This window comes from Jatropha curcas, chromosome 3, assembly GCF_041381405.1.
Source record: "Jatropha curcas cultivar XTBG-Jc1 chromosome 3, XTBG_Jcur_1.0, whole genome shotgun sequence".
Taxonomy (NCBI): Eukaryota; Viridiplantae; Streptophyta; class Magnoliopsida; order Malpighiales; family Euphorbiaceae; genus Jatropha; species Jatropha curcas.
Window position 1 is genome coordinate 5,717,743 of NC_143153.1, and position 20,557 is coordinate 5,738,299.

At 32.2% G+C, this 20,557-nt stretch overlaps 1 protein-coding gene and 1 pseudogene across 2 annotated transcripts; both read right to left on the minus strand.

The window, feature by feature from the left end:
* Positions 1-344: 344 nt before the first annotated feature.
* LOC149497403 (putative methyltransferase TCM_000331 pseudogene) lies at positions 345-1,509 on the minus strand (annotated as a pseudogene).
* Positions 1,510-2,565: 1,056 nt separating this feature from the next.
* LOC105641522 (putative jasmonic acid carboxyl methyltransferase 2) lies at positions 2,566-7,187 on the minus strand. Of its 2 annotated transcripts, none has more exons than XM_012226103.4 (5): positions 7,058-7,187; positions 6,542-6,949; positions 5,787-5,947; positions 3,443-3,554; positions 2,566-3,010 (listed from the first exon to the last, which is right to left on the minus strand). In XM_012226103.4, exons 1-5 carry the CDS (start codon positions 7,130-7,132, stop codon positions 2,648-2,650), a joined length of 1,119 nt encoding a protein of 372 aa, XP_012081493.1. In that variant the 5' UTR covers positions 7,133-7,187; the 3' UTR covers positions 2,566-2,647. The 2 variants fall into 2 exon arrangements, with proteins under 2 accessions (XP_012081493.1, XP_089574840.1); XM_089718714.1 differs by having other exon boundaries at positions 5,787-5,921; positions 6,537-6,949.
* Between the last annotated feature and the right edge of the window lie 13,370 nt (positions 7,188-20,557).

Here is a 20,557-nt window from a genome sequence, read left to right on the forward strand (position 1 = left end):
GTGAATTGCATATTTGGTTGAATTTAAATTTATGGATAATTTATGTTAATAGTAAAATTGTTAAACACGCAGTGAAGATAAGTTGATTTTTGATTTATTTACCATGTTGGCACATGAGAAGAAACGACAAAGTCTCGTATAGGGAGATTGGAGGGATTGTGAATTTGAGTTTAGGAATAAAGATATCGTATCTATTATGTATTATAATAATAATTATTATTATCTTATAATTAGATGCAAAATAAATAATTTAACTAGTACTCGTGCTAATCTAGTTAATACAATATTTTAGGAATCAGTAAATCAAGTGATAAAAGCATTAAAAGGAAATATATGGAAAATTTTCATTTTCTTATCATGGAAATCACCAAATCATTAAACAAACCAATTCCCTTTTCTAAATAATCAGCACATTTAAAGGGCAATCTATTAAATAAATCATCAATTATCTCATCCCCAAAATGATTTGCTAGCATGGACTCTGTTATGGCCTTGATGCAGTTTGCTACGTGCTTTCCTCTCTTCCACTTATCAAACACCAAATCATTGTTACCATCTCCAATATTAGCATCCCAACTTAGCTCAAGTTCTTCTAGTCTTTTAATGGTGAATGAACCTTCCCTTTCAATCACATGCCTTTCTTCTTCTCCAGAAGGAGAATACAATGGAATATTGGATGAATCTAGTGCTGATTCTTTAATTAGTCCCTACAAATAATAAACCTAAACTTAATTAGTATTGTTTTCAGAAGGCCTAATGACAAAAAAAAAAAAAAAATGCATGAACTTTGATTTTTTTATCAATTTTAACCAGTTCTTTTAATTTTATCAATCAATATCGCATGCTTAATTTTCTGTATAAATTGTAGCTTCCGTTTGTTTTCCGTTAATTTCATGCTAATGTGGCAGTTATCTCTCACAAGTGGGTTCTACAACATCTAATATCAGTGTCAAGTCATATATCCACGTACAAAATGCACGCGGGATTAAAAAAAAAAAAAAACAGAAAGAGACAGACATAATGTTATATTTAATCTAATAAATATATAATTAAGTTGCATCACTACATTAATTAAAGTAAAACTACAGCCAAATGTAAGGAACAAAGAAAAGTTAATTTTCTAAAACATTACAAAGAGATGGACTATTTATTTTCACTTCCCCATAAAAACTTGAATTCGCATTGTACTAATAATTTGTAAGCTAATCATAATATTTATTTTCAATATTGGCGCTGTACTCAAGTTATTGTATATTCCAACAAACCTGAGAGTCATATTTTTAACCTAACCTATAAAAATCTATACCCTCAACTTTTCGATTTATCATAGAATCACTTTAAAATAACCTTTGTATTTCGGGTATCTCAATTTTAAAACTTACATATATTAATACTTTAAAATGATATTAGAGTTAGAGATGTGAATAAAATAATAATATAATGAGACCCGCCTCATAACTTTAGTTAACTTAGTGAAGGACTTAAACATGCCATTTTAATTACCTCCATGTACCTAGCTAGCCTTTTCCTTTCTCAACTTCTTCTCTTTCCCTAAAATTGAACCCTAAAAGTTTAAGCAAATAAGGCACTTCACAAAGCCACAAATTGTGCCCTAAGAAAACAATTAAATCAAAAACAATAAAACTAAATTAGAAGAAGACTAACTGACTTGAAGAATGACAATGATAGTAGACCGAAGGAGAAAGACGAGAGAGAGCCCGACAAGATAACCCTAGTAATGCACAGAGAAGAACAAATTAATTTGTCAAGAGATAGACAAAATACACTGGACTAAAAAACACTGGCTATTTAATTTACCAACATAATTTTTTATCGATAAATAAAAAAACTTTATTGGTAAATTTATAGTTTTAGGATTGATAAATTAAGCATATAATAGACTAAATTTTGTTTGATATTTATTCGATAACTATGTTTATCAACAGACCTTCTGTCAGTATATTTATCAGTATTTTTTGTTCATAATTTTGTCGATCATATCTACCGGTATTTAATAATTTTTTTAAGTGAAAAGATCATAATTTGTATCTAAACAAAAGGTATTCATATACTTTCTAAAATATTCAAAATAAATTGCATTCTTACTTGGCAATAATCTTGGTATCTTTAATACCAAAACGGTAGCATTGGATTTTATAATCAGCACTAATAGAAATTATAAATTAAATTAAATTCTTAAGAAATTACATAAATTTGTACTAATTGAAAATTAATTTATAAAATTAAATTAGCAAATTAAAATTAAAATAATTAGCACCGCGATGAATGATAAAATGCTAAGATCGACGAGTAGTTTTGTACGTGAAATAATATCAAACCATTTATAGTTAACAAATGATTAAATTTTATATTTTTAGATAAATTAAACATATTAATAAGTGTAAATAAATAAGAAATCCTTTTAAAATGTGCAATTTTTGCGCATTCTTTATTATCATTATCCTTACAAACCCTGCGAATTCAAAACCATGACCAAATCATAAAAAAGTAAGAAAATTTATGAGAAAACCTTCACAGTTTACCCTTCACAATAACATTCGAGGAAAGAAAAATAAGAACAATATTTGAAGCAGCAACCACAATATCAGTTGTACAATACAAACAATACCTTTGAGATGGAACATTTTTATTTCCTAACCATTGAAATGACCAAATTATTAAACAAAGCAATCCCCTTTTCTAAATAGTCAACATACTTGAAGGACAATCTATTAAATAAATAATCCATAATTTCATTTCCAAAATGACTTGCTAGCATGGATTCTGTTACGGCCCTTATGTAGTTTGCTACGTACTTCCCTCTCTCCCATTTATCAAACACCAAATCATTGTTACCATCTTCAATATTAGCATCCCAACTTAGCTCGAATTCTTCCAGCCTTTTAATGGTGAAGGAACCTTCCCTTTCAATCAAATGCCTTACTTCTTCCGGAGAAGGAGAATAAAATGGGATATTGAAGGAGTCTAATGCTGATTCTTCAATTAGTCCCTACAGATAACAGAAGCATACTTATTTAGTATGTAAAATCAAAAATTGAACCTCAAAACTACGTTTTTTTTTTTTTTTTTTGACTTGGCCATTAAGCTAAAATACAAAATATCAGTCTGCAACTGCAAGCAAGTGACATTGCTGATTAGAGGTGATTCTAGCCGTTTAATATAAAATTCAAAATCTGCTTGGAATCACCGCTTAGAACCGAAAGTTTGAACGTCGGTTCCAACTATCAGTTCTAACCAGTTGAAAAAACCATTGGTTTCGGACGGCTCCAGACGGTTTTCGGAACCATCAGTTCACGATTCTAAACATGGTGGAACCAAAATCGAACTATAGGCTACCGATTCGAACCGATTTTGGTTCCCACCGGTTCAGAACCAACAATTCTGGTTCCGAAAACCGTAATATGGCTCTATTGAGACGTACCTCTTGAAGCATATCATAAAGTGACATTCCTAATAATTGGTAAATTTCACAACCATATTTGTAACAAGGATTCTTGTTACTCTTTCCAAGGAAGGTTAGGACCATATTGCCTCTTGTAACCATCTCTGTTGGGCATCAGCTCTGATACCACTCATTGGGCCCTTTCAACCAATTAAGAGAAAATTAACGCAGCGGAATAATAAACTTGTGACACACAGAAATTTACGTGGTTCACCCTCAACTATTTAGGGCTACGTCCACGGGACAAACTCCGAATCATTCTTCCACTATTAAACACATAGTAGGTACACAAAGAGAGTAATACAAAAATAGTGGCACACAAGTGTTTCCCAAAAACACCCCAAAATAACCTCACTATTTTTCTCTCCCCACGGTTTAGGATACCCATCCTAAAATGCTAACACTCTCTCGGTACATTTTCTCTTTCTGCTGTGTGCATAAACTGAGGAACATCCTCTCCTATTTATAGGAGAGGAAATGGGAGAATTTGAGAGAGCCGTGCATTACCAATGCACGACACTCCTTTGTCAAATGGCATGCCAACCTTTGAATGGTTGGCTGCCAACCTTTGAAAAAACAAATACACGCTTTTCTCTTTTTTTTTTTTTTTCTTTTCAAACTGTGTGGGTCCCACTTGAGTGGGCACCGCACAACAAATCTCCCCCTGCACACTCAAGTGGGGACGTTAGCCATACTCTCCATCATCCCTGCAGCTAACCAATCTATTAGATCTGTCAACCATCTTGTACCGCCGCTACAACTCTGCGGGACACGCCGCCCGACTTCCTCTTGTCGGGAAGACTTTCGACACAAGGCACCACCTGCAGATCTTTTTCTGATCTTGGTTCTATTGTTACACAGCAACTCTTTGCACGCTTTAGTAATCTTGACTGCCACGACACGGCTCCCCCTGCAAATGTGATTGGATATCCTGAAAATCCATTTCACTGCAGTCCAATATTCCTTTCCAGCGATAATCTATTAGATCTGCCAACCATCTTGTACCGCCGCTACAACTCTGCGGGACACGCCGCCCGACTTCCTCTTGTCGGGAAGACTTTCGACACAAGGCACCACCTGCAGATCTTTTTTTCCGGTCTTGGTCTTGTTGTTACACTTTAGTAATTTTGACTGCCACAACACGGCTCCCCCTGTAAATGCTGGCCCACTCTTCTCTGAGTCGCTGGCCACCGTGTTATGTCTGTCATCCACCTCTGTAAACACTTGCCCACTCTATTCTGAGTCGCTGGCAACTATGTTATGTCTGTTGTCCACCTCTGCAAACACTGGCCCACTCTGCTCTGAGTCGCTGGCAACTGTGTTTTGTTTGTCGTCCAACTTTGCAAAAACTGGCCCACTCTACTCTGAGTTGCTGGCCACTGTGGACTGTCTATTGTCCACTTTGATTTGTGCAGAATATCATCACCAACATAAACCGTATATGTGAACAGGAGTATACGTGAATAGTGACCATGAATAGTAACAGTATACACGAATAGTAACTATATGCCTGAATAGTAACTGTACACGTGAATAGTACTATGCGTGAATAGTTCTGGGCTTAACAGTGACGGACTCAGCAATAGTAACGCCAATAGTAACTAACTATTTTACTATTCATCACTAAGTCGATTCTGCAACGTCTTTCCGAGCGGACAGCACCAATGGACTCGTCGTAATTTTCTCTTCGTCGTGGTATATTCATTTTCAAAATATATCCACGGATCCGGTACCGCTATCTGACCGGCTGGCCCTACCGAAACCTTCGGCTCTGATACCACTTGTTGGGCATCAGCTCTGATACCACTCATTGGGCCCTTTCAACCAATTAAGAGAAAATTAACGCAGCGGAATAATAAACTTGTGACGCACAGAAATTTACGTGGTTCACCCTCAACTATTTAGGGCTACGTCCACGGGACAAACTCCGAATCATTCTTCCACTATTAAACACATAGTAGGTACACAAAGAGAGTAATACAAAAATAGTGGCACACAAGTGTTTCCCAAAAACACCCCAAAATAACCTCACTATTTTTCTCTCCCCACGGTTTAGGATACCCATCCTAAAACGCTAACACTCTCTCGCTACATTTTCTCTTTCTGCTGTGTGCATAAACTGAGGAACATCCTCTCCTATTTATAGGAGAGGGAATGGGAGAATTTGAGAGAGCCGTGCATTACCAATGCACGGCACTCCTTTGTCAAATGGCATGCCAACCTTTGAATGGTTGGCTGCCAACCTTTGAAAAAACAAATACGCGTTTTTCTCTTTTTTTTTTTTTTCCTTTTCAAACTATGTGGGTCCCACTTGAGTGGGCACCGCACAACAATCTCTACTGCACGTGATCCTAAAAATGTTGTAAAGTCCTCTTCGAATTGCTGCACATATGCTTTTTGTACAGTTAGAGAGCCTGTTTTTGCTATGCAAATATTGCTTTTGTTTAATGGATTCCCACTTTCACTCATAAGTCCTTTAGGTACGTGTGGTTTTTATAAAAACAATATTTTAGAATTCTAAGTTAATTATTATTTTCTAAAAATTTACTATTGTACTAAAAAATATCTAAATTTGAGTGTATTTTTTTTCTTAGTATTGGAGGAATTGAGAAATCGAATCTGGATATTTTCTCAGGTCGTATATTTATTTATTACTAAGTTATGCATTAGTGTGCAATTTGACTACCAATTTTAATTGCACTTATTTTATCAAAATTAAAATGAAAAATACCCATATTTTTTAAAAATTGAGGAATAATGAAACATTACGATGGATTTGAATTTAACAAAAAAAATGACTGAAAAAAAATTTTTTAGATTTAATATGTTATTTTCCATTATAATTTAATGATATATAATTTAAAGGTTCGATCAGTTGGAAAAAAAAATTAAAGGGATAGCTCCGAAACCTAAAATAAACGAAAGGTATGGAGATACTCTTGAAAACTGAAGAGTCAAATTAGAGTATAATAGGTTATTTTGCAAAAACTCAGTCAAAATAAAACTCAGTTGCCCAAAAATTGGGTTCTCTAACGAGAGTAAAGGAAGTGATTTAATACCAAATTAAACTGGCCGGACCTGAGAAAGCCAGTGGACGCTGTAGGAAGAATGAACAAAGTGCAAAGAACGTAGAGGAAATAGCCTTCCGTAGAAACTGCCTGCCATTGCTGCGATAAAACAAGCCTCAAACTTGCTTCCTTTCTCTTTCTTCAGCTTCTGTTCAAAAATAGGCACAATAGACCTGAAAATGGTGTTAAAATCATTTCCTGGAATATCATTTAAGAAAACCTGCAAACTGGGTGGTTTTTTATTCAATTTACTACAAGTAGAGTCTATTGTTTCTATAACTCCCCAAAGTGGCAATAGTGTATTTGGTCCTGAAGAGCATCCCATTTCTGCCATTGTTATACACTCTGGCAAGCTTTTGCTACATAGCTCTGCTATGCTTTCTTCTAATATTGGCTTGGCTGTCAATATGCCTTTCTTCTGCATCAAAGAGGAACAAGTTAGTTTCTTGCTAGAAAAAAGTAAATTTATAAAATTTATAATTAGAAAAGGAGAGAGAGAGAGAGAGAGAGAGAGAGAGAGAGAGACTTGATATGATGAGTTATTGTAGTAGCTGATTTCTCCTTCTCCTCCATTCATGTGAAGAACTTGCGAAACATCCATGGCGGCCTATCGGGTATAATTAACTAGATCAATATACAAGGCTATTCTGGGTGGCTTTATATGTCGTTCATATACCTATATTTATAGGCTAACATTTTCCTTTTGTAGTAAAGTTCCAATTTGTGTTTGGACTGAACTGATGGTTAAAAAATTCAACTTGTTAAATCAAGTATATTGTTAAACTCAGACTTACAATCGTCCAAACAATTCCTTTTGAGTGATAAGTAAATCAAGTATATGATTAAGATAACGACATTGTTAAGAAGTAATTAATAGAAGAAGTATAAAGTCTTACCTAATTATGTTTGATTAATGTATTTGTATCTTGTTTATATGTCAATTTCCAATTGTATTAATAATTAGTATTCTTAATTCAATTGATAATTGTCATCTACTTTTCTCTTTTTTTTTTTTTTTCATTGGGAGGCCTGATGAGCTGAAAAAATATTATGGATTACACAAAATGCTCACTTGTTGTAGAGATAACTCGAACTCAAAATCTCTCATCCCTCGTATGAGTGAGAAGACTATAGTTAATTGGGAATTGTCATCTACTTGTAACAATAATAAATCTATAATGACATTTTTGTCCATCCAATTATTATTTGTTTTCATTTTTATATATTATAATAATAGATTATTATAGGCATAAAATTCAACTTAAAAATAACTTTTAATTAATATTATCAATATAGTTTTTTCCAACGATAATTGAACGCTAATTACTCTCTTAAGTCCACATATTTAAGATTTTTTTTTTTTGTGGTAGGGCCTAATATTACTGTATATACACACATTATTCAACCATCACCACATTCAGTCTACACGTATCTATAAATGCTGTAGCCAAATCTTTATCTTCTTTTTTTCCCCCTTGAAGTTCACAATTTATCGTAACTGAATGGAAAATTACTATTTCATCCTTATCATTTCTTGAAATTACTGTTGAGTCCTTGACTTTTGAACATTTTATGAAGACATCCTTGTGGTTTAGAATCATCTAGCAATTTATTTATTATATTATTATGGGCATGTTCAGCAAGATTAGTTGTTTTAGTAGTTGTTAGCTGTTTAATAAGTGTTAGCTATTAGATATTAGTTGTTCGTTGTTAGCTGTTAGATATTAGCTGTTCATATAGCTATTTAGAGCAAAAGTATTCGAAAAAAAATAAATGTTTCATTAGCTGTTGAATTTAAAATGATAAAACATGACATTTGAATATTGAGTTAGAATTTTAAAATATAACTATAGAAGTGAACTCAATATAATAAAAAAATAATTGATTATGTGATGTGTTATTAATTTTTTATTAAAAGAATGACAATCTATAGTGTATAGTCCAGCTATATAAAAGGAGGTATCGTTGCAGTATCGTAGCAACCAAGTTTTGAATAGTTTAATTGCTTCTTGATATCTAGCTAACTGAGCAAGGGATTCACGCGGCAATTGAAATAATAAAAAGAATTTTAAATTAAGGGCAAGACTATCAATAAATTTTCAAAAAAAAAAAATGTAAAACATTAAATGTTAGGCGGGATAACATTTCGCTATGTTATTCATTGAAAGTTGTTTTATAAGTTACTTCACCGAACGTTGTAATACATTAAAACAATGTTTTGACGTAGTCAAAACTCTAAACACTCCCTCAAACGCTCTTGCCGAACAGAACTTATATATACTAAGCCGCATGGTAAATTAATAACATGATTTTCCCTTTCAGCCCCTTATATATTTTTTTAATTACAATAATACTTTTTCATTTTAGTCCTTTAATAATTTCTCATTCAACCCCTTACATTTTTCTAATTACAATATTGCTTTTTTATTTTAGTCCTTTAATATCTTTGTATTTATAGAGATTTCATTTTGCTGCTAATTGATAATTCTAACTTTACGGCTTCATTTTTAATTATGGTATTTTCCACATAGTAGTGTTTTTTCACTTATACCCTTTGTTATTTTGTAATTCATTTATACTCTTTTTTTTTTTTAATAGTATAAAAATATAATAAAACCCATTTTGATTGAACTGCCAGAACAGTATTTTGTCATTTTGCCCTTTGATATCTCTTTGATTACGTTTATACTTTTTTTTTTTTTTTTGATAATTGCGTAAAAAGATAGAAAACCCATTTTCATTGACATGGTTCTTGATTGGTGGTGGTGGTGTTGTTTTAGCTGCGTTTCATTAGATATTTACAAACAAACATAAAAATAGAATGGTAATTACATTCGATGAATTTTATTAGTTATATTACCAAACATAGTAATGAAATCTTAATTACATTCCATTCCATTATATTTTTCATTGCATTACATTTTTTATTACATTATATTGCCGATGTTTATCAACGGTAGCCCATACCTTCTACTTTCTATTATCGCTTTCGCTTCAACTTCTTTTACTTTTAAATCTTCTTTTGTTATAATAAACCCAGATTTGTTTTTCCTATAATATATTTATCTTTTTTGTTTTATTGTTGTTAGTTGTCTCCATATTTGGAGTGTTTTTGTTCGTTCTTTGTGAGGGTAGTCCCTTATTTATGAGGGTTTATTATTAAATAAACTATGATATTTGATTTTAGTTTATTGGAGACTTCAGATCTTAATTTGCAGGTATAGATCTTCAATCGATGAAGTCTGATATTGCGGCTTGTTCCTCATTGATGCTATTGACACATAGCGGGGAAAACTCATCTGTATTCGTCATATGTTGCAAATTATTGGAAAAAAAAATTCAATTTTAAAAGATCCAGATGAGTTATTATTTTGATGTCCAATTCAATTAACAGACTAGTTGCTGTTATGAAAACTTATATCTTTTGTTAAAATCACCTCCAAACAGAAAGATCGAATATTTTATTGTTTTAGTTTTAATTTCATTATTTAAAATGATATAGATTCTTTTGTTCCATTTAAAAGGATATGAATTCTTTTGTTTTGTTAGAAGATTGGCAAACTCTATTAGCTTATTTGTAAAATATAAGTTTTATGTCTGGTCTATATGCTTATTTATAATTCTTGATATTATTATTAATGAATTACATTTAAAAAAAAAAAATCTTTGTTGTCATAATAAAACATTAGCCTAAATATATCTTCGTTTTAGATTAGATTGGATGGAAGGTCCGTTTTATTTTGGCTAAAATAGTAAAATGGTTTAGACGTGTGCTCTTTTAGACTTTTAAGGCTATGTTTCGTATGATGTAATCAATCATGTAATAGAATAAGAATTACATTATATGATTGATTAAATTGTTTAGTTAGACTTTTTTTAATCTTGTAATGTAATTAAGATTATATATGCAATTAAGAACAACCACCACCACTCTACCATCACCATCACTACTCCACCACCACCGCTGCCACCACTGTCGTCACTCCACCACAACACCACCACTACTCTATCACCACCACCTCAACTGCTCTACCACACCACCACTCTACCACCACATAATGAAAATTATATTTTAGTGTTTAATATGCAACACTCAATAAAAAAATATATTTTATTCTTTTATTTTATTATTGGAATGGGAAGAATATAATGCAAAAACACTAAAAATATCAAAATGCCTATAATTTTATATTGTAATTTAACTTATTCAATGAAAGTATATGAAAAAAATTAATTTCTAATGATTTTAACTTTTATTTTATGGTTATAATTATATTTCCTTCAAGTTACCTTCTTTTAATTTTTTTAGTTCAAATAAATTTATAAACCTAAATGGTTTTTAATAGCTTAATATAGCGAATAACTTTTGATTTTTGGTTCAAATATTTCTTTTGTATTAATAATGATGCGGTGGAGGTGGAGTGATGATGGTGGAGTGGTGGTTATAGTGGTGGTGGTGGTAGAATGGTAGGTGGTGGTGGTGTGATTGGTAGTGGTATGCTAATTATATTATATATTTTCAAATAAATATAAAAAAGGAATGGTGATTGCATTCTATAAAATTTTCTCCGTTACATTAACAAATATGATAATGAAATCTTGATTACATTCCATTACTTTACATTTTGCATTGGATACATTTCTGATTATATTATATTGCATTATATCAAACCAAACATACTCTTTAGTAAAGTATACATAGAAATAGAAAAAGCTACATAATGAATTAATTATCAAATATAACAAAAATTGTCAATCAATCTTTATTTTATTGATTTCCATTCTTCATAAGTATGTTAACTGTGGAAGGCTTTAAGTTGAATTATTTTCCTATCACAATTTCACGAACTTAAAAGTATTATCTATAATCTATAATAGTAATAATCAATAGTATAAATACATGTGGAAATTGGAGGAATTATAGGATTTTTAATAGTACCCCTAATGAAATTTAAATATCCTAAAATAACTTTAGTTATAGTCAATTAAAAAATTATATCTTATTAATTAATTGAATAGAATTTATTAAAAATATTTTTTAAATCAATACATATAAATAATTAAATATTTCAAAATTTTGTGTTTTGTCATAAAATTCAGCCGTACCACAAGGTTTAAAATTGCAAATACATAACTCAACAATATTTAATGGAGCCTTTTCTTTGTGGGATCCTCATTCAATAGGCAGAAAAAAAACAAAGAAAAGAAAGAATATTAAAGAGTAGCCCATATCCTAAAGTTCAAAATTATTCGATACATGCACCCTCATCCCTTCTCAATTATGCAACCATCAAACGCCAACCGACACAAAAAAAAAACGTGCAAATTGTAGATGTGATATAGATGTGCCTTTCTTATAGATGTCATATATCCCATACTAATATTAATACTAATAACCTGCATATTATAACCCACATCCTCTCTTAATTCAATCTTTTTTTTTTTTTTTTTTGGAACATCAAGAATTTTAAATTTTACCCTAATTCAAAGTTTTAATTTTCTATATTTCAAAATAAACTTTTAATTTCAAAAAATTCTAGAGTTGCTTCCTATATTTCTAACCAATTAATTGTAATTAATATATATTTCTACCCCTTTTGAATTGAGTTGCCTTTAATAGGTTGTAACTGAACTTTGATTTTTTTTTTTTTTTTTGATACATAAGAAGAGAAAAGAAAAAATTAAATATTTAATATTTAATTACAATTTAAAAATATATATTAATTTAAAAATGTATAATATTTTATTGTAGTATTTAATTATATTTTAAAAACTTTATTTAAGAGAGTAACTAGGAAAAATGAAAAATATTTAAAAATTTATGGTTTAAAAATTTATATAATGTTTAATGTAATTCGAAAAATTTTAAAGGGCTGATTAAAAAATTGTAATTTAAAAAACATAGAATAATATTTGATTCTAATATTTGACTATGATTTTATTGTCTAAATCAATTTAACGAATTAATTGCTGTTATAAAAATTTATACCTTATGTGATGATCAACTCCAAGTGAAAATATTTAATATTATATTTTTTTAATTTTAGTTTCATAATTTAAACGAATGTAAGTTCTTTTATATCGTTAAAAGATCACTGAACTCTATTAACTATAGTAAAGTTCTATGTTTTGTTTAGATGAGTATTTGTAATTAATGAATTACATTTTTAAAAAATATGTTTGAATATGATTTATTAAATTTTAATTATGAGAGAATATATATATATATATATATATATATATATATATATATATATATATATATATATATATATATAAAAAATTTAAATCTATATAAAATATTTGATCGTAACGTTTATATGTCTCCCTATATTTATATAGAATTGAAAGTTTTAAACATTTTGATAGAATTGTTATATAATAATTAATTCATTAATATATATTTACGGGTAATTGTTAAATCGTCAAAAATATCTCTTGTACCACATTTTTTATATCTTTTTTCCTTTAATTCCTTTAATCAAATTTGAACGATATAGATATGTATAGATAATTATAACTTTTTTTTTTTTGCTTTTTAAATTATTTTTTTGAATAAGAAGCGAATTTGTTATGATTGTGGCATCATGCCTATACAGAGTAGAATATATATATGTTTTTCGATAAAATTACCGGAAACACATGGAAAAATTGCTAATAAACCAATAATAAATTTCTAAACAAGTAAAATTTAATTTTACCGATAAAAATAATTGATTTATTGATGGATGCTTTATCTTTAAATTATCAATAGAATAATTATTGGTAAAAGAAAATTAATAACAAGGATTTTGTTGACAAAAAAAATTCTCATTGTATTTTTGTAAGTAAACATATTGGTGAATTAAATTAGTGATTAATAAGTAACATAATATAATTTGTTAGATATAATTGGTCAGACAGTTGGGGAGGTGAGAGCTGTCCTTCTTATCCATTTAAGGAAAGCTGAGATGGCACCCTCTAGGGTTTTCTATTTCATTCATTAAATTTCTTTTTCTTTTTCTTTTTCTTTTTTTTTAGCCTTACATTTCATCCACAATCATGGCACAAAAAATTTATATATAGAATAAGTGCATCACCCTACTTATAGATCAAATTAATGAAATTGAAGATTTTTTTGAAACGAGGGTATTTGTGATCATACATTTGCAAAATAAAAAGGATAAAGTTAGAAAATTTTTAAAAAATTATTAATTACATTGGTTTAGTTAATAAGGCTATCGATCCGGTCTAGATAATTTTTTTCTAACGAGGATTATAAATAAACGAGAAGTCATGTATATAATCATAACCCGTTTGAGTGTGACCTTTATTAATGACAAGGGTGGGCATGGCCATCGGTTCATTTTGAAATGGAACTGAACCGTACTGTAGATGAACTGGAACTGACGGTTCAAGGGCCAGTTAAGTTTTATATGAATGTTAAAACCTGAACCTAAACCGACGGTTCTGGTCCAGTTCAAACCAAAAATTTTCTATTTTTATTTTCAAAATAATAATCACTTAGTTTATTTTATACATCTCTAAAAGTCTCAATAATATTTTACTACATGATATACTTTACTTAAGATTTTTTTTTAAATACACTTTACTTTAAAAGGTAAAAATCTAAAAAGTAAAATGGTAAAAAAAGAGAGAAATATTTAGCCTAAACTTATTCTTTTGAAGTATTTTTCAAAATTTTCTTATAATTTATTTAATTAATAACGTTTAAACAAAATAAAGTGATAACTTATTTGATTATTTGTAAAATTAATTAATTTTATTTTTATATGAGTATGAGTATTCTAAAATTTATTTAAAATAAGATTTACCAATATTTTTTAACTCATATTAATATTTTCGGAAGAAAAATGTAATGTTAGAACCGATTTTTAAAAAAAATATATATATATCGCCGGCAACCATGATCAGAACTAGGAATTCATCAGAACTGACCGGACTCAGAACCAATGATTTAAAGGCTAATTTAAATTTAATATTTTAAAAATTTTAAACCGTGGTTTGTGGGAATCAGGATCGGTCCAATGAACTCACGGTGCCTAGACAAGGTCTATGGCAGTATGGCACATTTGTGGATGGTCCCAAAAGCTAAATATAGTTTTGTAGAAACACGTTTGATATTTTTTGGGGCAGTGATACACAACTCGAGTCGCCCAATCATTCGGGCCTTAGAATATAATATCAAAGAATAGAGGGTCCCACAAGTGTAAAAAAGGTTGGCTAGGCAATCAACGGTATTGAAGTGAAAAGGGTAATAGTGTAAATGTAATCCATAGCATCTCATCTACCTCTACTTCAGACTTCCAAAGTCTCCAGCTTCCTATTGTGTGTTTCTATTGATCTGTAGCACCTCCAATTTCCGGTTTTCTATCTCAAACACCACCTCCTCCGATCTATGCATGTGAAAATTTTCTAATTTTTTAATTGATATTATTATAATTAATATTTCAAGTTCAATAGAAGAAAAAGGAAGTTTTTATATTTTGAGAGACTTTTGAACATTTAATCCTTCGATCTATGGTTCCAGTTTATATTAACCTGCAACATCGTCTTCCTTCTTTTAATAACTTAATTTTCTCTCTCCTCTTCAACATAAACACCCAACAATAGATATATAAAAAGAACATAAATTTAATTTCATAAAAATTTAAAAAAGTAAAGAGATTTGAGAATTAAACTGAACATCAGTTTGATTTAGAAAGCCTCGTCAAAATCAACATCTTTTAAAAATCAATCTCCTTCATCATCAGGTGCTCAGTGGCAGACCTTTGAAGGTAGATGCCTCCACTGCTTCATTAGTTCGGCCTTCGATTGCAAGGGTATGTGTTGGGTTAGATATCTCTGCTGATTTGCCTCAACGTATTTGGATTGGGAATGGAAATTCCGGTTTTTTCCAAGCTATCGAATATGAGAATCTTCCTAAGTTTTGTCTATCATGTATGAAATTGGGTCATGACAGTTCCACCTGTAGGATGGCTTCTACCAGTAATGTGCCAAATCAATTTATTGAGCCTGTTAAGAATGTTATTGAACCATCTCAAGCTCAAGTTTGGGTCCCCAAGAAACAGCCTCCTTCGACAGAGTTTCAAAATCAGAATTCCATTGATGCTATAGTTGTGTCCTCAGCAGACCCTCCTCCTCCTAAAATTAGTTCAGATGATCAGAAGGTGTCCACTACGTCTGCCCCCTCTTCGTCGCAGAACAATTCTGCTATTCAAATTTTGCCAACAGACAGTGTCTTGTTGGACAGTGCTCCTTTAGTTTCGACTCATGGTGCTGAAAAGGTATCTTGCCCGTCTGATGATGACATTGGTGAAGTTAATAATAAATGTTCTTCTTTGGGATATTTGTCAGAAGGGGATCGCAGTGATTCAGAACTTACTGCTAACGTTGATGATCTCAAAAAAGCTGGTTCAATGATTGCTGAAAAACTTTCCGCTGGTAATGTCAATGGTAATTTTGAGTCATCATCTGGTTTGGGATTTATTAAGGTGATGAAGAAACAGCGCAACCGTAAAGTCAAAACAGCTATTGAGCTTCTCAAGCCTACACGGCGTCAAAAGCAAACTCAAGCTTCCTCTGATTGCATCCGACCCAATGAATATACTGAGCTGGAATCTTAGAGGTCTTCCATCTTCTTCTAATCGCTTGATTCGGCTTTGCCGCACTCATCACATTTTTCTGCTTTTTGTGATTGAACCCATGGTCGATGCAGGTAAAAATTATTTTTATGCCTCTAAACTTGGATTTGACAATGTTTATTCGAGTGGAAACAACAAGATATGGATACTATGGAAAGATAGTTTTCTGCAACTTTCTAATTTTGTGGATGATATTCAAATATTGAGTTGTTCTGCTTTTATTCATTCCCTTGCGATCACCATTAATCTATCTGCTGTGTATGGGTATCACTCACGTGCTCAAAGGAGCACTCTTTGGTCTCGTCTTCTTAGATTGAGCCGTGATACTGTTGGTCCATGGATAGTTGGGGGCGACTTCAACGCAATTAAAACTTTGGCAGATTATAGAGGTAACTCAACTCCTAATTTACTTAGCATGCAAGACTTTGTTGATACTTCTAATGATTGTGGCCTTATTGATGTTCCATTTCATGGTTCCAAATTTACCTGGAATGGTGTTCGTAGTAATGGTAGAGTGTGGGAGAGGCTAGATCGGTTTTTGGTGAATACTGCTTTTTTAGACTGTTTTGAAGATCTGAGTGTCAGGCATTTGAGTAGAGCTACTTCGGATCATTCTCCTCTTCTGCTTATATGTAATAAGGCTGATTTCAATTTTCCAAAGGCTTTTAAATTCCAACATATGTGGCTTTCTCATCCTACTTTCCTTCCTATGGTTCGTACCACCTGGAATTTGAATTTCTATGGGGGAGGCATGCGTGGACTTTGTCTTAAGTTATTTGCTTTGAAAAAGGCAATTAGAGAATGGAACAAAAATACTTTTGGCAATATTTTTGATGCAGTTCAAGAAGCTGAAAAGGAAGTGGAATTAGCTGAAGCTACTTTTGATACAACCCCTTCATCGCACAACAGGAAAGTCTGGCAGGAGAAACAGTGTGACTTGATTAGAAAGCTTAAGATTGAGGAGACCTTCTGGAAGCAAAAAGCTCATATTAAATGGCTCGCTGATGGTGATTCAAATACAAAATTTTTCTATAATTATGTGAAGATGGCTAGGAGAATTCATCGTATTTCCTCTATCAAGACTGAGGAAGGAACATGGATTTCTAATCAAGCTGATTTGGGTGCGAAAGCTGTCACTTTTTTTTCTTCTCTCTTCAAGTGCAGTGATACTCAGCAGATTTATCAACCTCTTCTGGACTACTTACCATCCTTGGTTACTGAGGAGAATAACAAAAACCTTGAAAGATCACCAACTGATGATGAGATAAAACATGCTATTTGGCAGCTTAATCCGAATAGTGCTCCTGGACCCGATGGTTTTGATGGAAGATTCTACAGAGAGTGTTGGGAGATAATACAGTGGGATGTGTGTAGTGCAGTGAAGGAGTTTTTCTTGGGTTTGCCCATTCCGAAAGCCTTTGGTAGTGCTCAGATTATTCTTATTCCGAAAGTGGAAAATCCTTCTTCCTTCAATCAGTATAGACCTATATGCCTTACAAATTTTATCAGCAAAGTATGTACCCGCATTTTGGCAAATCGAATCTCTCCTTTGCTAGACTCTTTGATTTCTAGAGAGCAAGCAGGTTTCATGAGGGGTCGCTCAATTCATGCTCAGATAATGCTTGCTAATGAGATGGTTCATGAAATTGATAGAGCATCGAGGGGACACAATCTAGCCATCAAGTTAGATATGGCTAAAGCATTTGACAGGGTGGATTGGAAGTTTTTAGAAGCAGTTCTGGTAAGATTTGGCTTCTCCGCTCATATGATCAATATTATTATGAGCAATCTTGCTTCTACCCGGCTTTCTGTGTTGATTAATGGAGTTCCTTACGGATTCTTTCAACCGACTAGAGGAGTTAAACAGGGAGATTCATTGTCACCATATCTGTTCATTTTAGCTTCTGAAAGCTTTACTCGGGGTCTCAATCATTTAATGGCTGCGGGAACAATTTCACCTTATAAACTGGCGAGACATTGCACTATAGTTTCTCATCTTTCTTTTGCAGATGACTTGTTGATTTTTCTTAAAGGGGATGCCAGAAGCATTTCAAATCTCAAGAAATTTTTGATTTCATATCAGGCAGCTTCTGGGCAATTGATCAATTTCGACAAAAGCTCTTTCTATTGTTCTAAGAATGTCTCTCAGGATAAGGTTTCTCGTATTCAAGATGCTTTGAGCATTAAAAGGAGACCCTTCCCTTTTACATATCTTGGTGCACCAATCTATCAAGGTATTAATAGAGCTCAGTATTGCAGTGGCCTTTTGCAGAAAGTCGAATCAAAGCTTACAGGTTGGATAAAAAAGATCCTCTCTCCGGGTGGCCGTTTATTATTGCTCAAGCATGTTCTAAATTCCATTCCTTTGCACATAATGGGGGCCATGGCGTTGCCCAAAAAAATATTGAGCTTATTGGATCGCAAAATGGCTACTTTTTTCTGGGGTAGTGATGTGGATCATTCGAAATATCACTGGGTCAGTTATCATGATATGTGTTTCCCAACTAAGGAAGGAGGACTGGGGTTAAGATCTCTTCATTCTTTACAGAAAGCCTATTCGCTCAAAATCTGGTGGACTTATATGCAGAGGAATTCTTTGTGGGCTATCTATATGCTCCAAAAATATCATAGGCAGGGAGATATGCACTATCAACTTATCGACTCTTGCACTTGGAAACGGATTTGTCAAGTTCACTCTCTTGCTTGCTCACTTGTTGATTTTGCAGATAATAATATGGTGTGGCGAGGAGAAAGGACTGGCCAATTTACTCTTGCTTCAGCCTACAATTGTGTTAGAGAGAGCAAAGCTTCTTGCCTTTCAAGCAATGCTATTTGGGACTCATCTTTCCCACTTAAGCTTTCCATTTTTACATGGAAACTCCTCAGGGGAGCTTTACCTTTGCCGCGACGTCTCCAATTGTTTGGGATTTATGGTCCATCCCGGTGCCCATTTCGTTTCAAGTCAGAGACCACTGCTGACCACCTTTTTTATTTCTGCCCCATCATTGCTAAACTTTGGAATTACTTCGGCTCTTTTTTCCTAGATAATCTTGAGCTACAAAATTCTCTACGGCAAGCATTGATTTTTTGGTGGCTTTGTGACAGACCCGATTCGGCTATGGGTAAGCTTAGGCGCTTGGTACCACAGGTAATTGTATGGACTGTGTGGAAAATGTATTGTAAGTATACTTGGGGTAATGAAGCTTGCTTTCCAGACCTCCTTTTACAAGATATCAGTAGGTTGCTATTAAACTGGAGCATTGTCAATTCTGATAAGAAATTTGCAGCAACCTGGCCGGCAAAATATGATTACCACTTCATTTCGGCTTCTTTTGGCAAACAAAAATTAAAACCAATGATTATTACTTGGATTCGGCCTAGGCAAGATTGCTATAAACTGAATATTGATGCATCTTTCAACAAATTTTCAGCATCCGGGGGTGCTATCCTCCGAAACAGCCATGGTAATTTTGTTGCTGCCGCTTGTTTCCCGATTGATGCCAGGACAGCTTATGATGCCAAGCTTAAAGCTTTGATTTGGGGGCTTTCTTGGAGTATTGATAAAGGTTTTTATCCCATCCAGGTGGAAATGGATTGTCTGGAACTAGTTACACATGTTAATCGGACACAGTGGATTAGAGCAGGTCTTTCGGTCTTGCAGCGTGTTGCTGATTTGTTGCATCTTCACTCTTCTTCCATTCATCACATATGTCGTGAAGGAAATCAAGCTGCACATCTTTTGGCCACTCATCATAGACTTCACTATACTTCTCTTTCTTTTACCTCTTTTAATTCTTTGCCTCCTTTGATTAAAGGAATTGTACTTTTAGAGGCTATAGGGACTCAATATTTGAGATATAAATAAAATAAAAAATATCTTTTGCATAAAAAAAAAAAAAATAGAAAATCGACTCTGATTATTCCAATCTCTCAATTGTTATCAGTTGTGTCTTCGCCACTTTAGCAAATATTATTTCTTATTAATAAAATAACAATTAAAAATTTTAAAATTAATATTTTAAAGAAATTATTTTAAATAACTATATATAAAATGATCATAAAAATTATTAATTTGGAAAAAATTATTAGCAATTATTTTGTGAGTTTATTTCAGATTAAAAAGCTTACTAAACACCTACAACGTAGCTATTGGATATGCAACGTAACTGTTGGGTACGAAACATCTATCAGCTGCATGAATCAGTTGAACCAGACCCCCCAAAATCATTCTTAAAAAAGATGACTTTGCATTTAAAATATATATATATTTTTTGGATATTGATAAATTTATAACTTTATAAATATATATTTATAAATTTATTAATCACCAATTGAAAGAGGAGGGAGGAATAGAGGGACCATCGCTCCCCTCACATGATAAA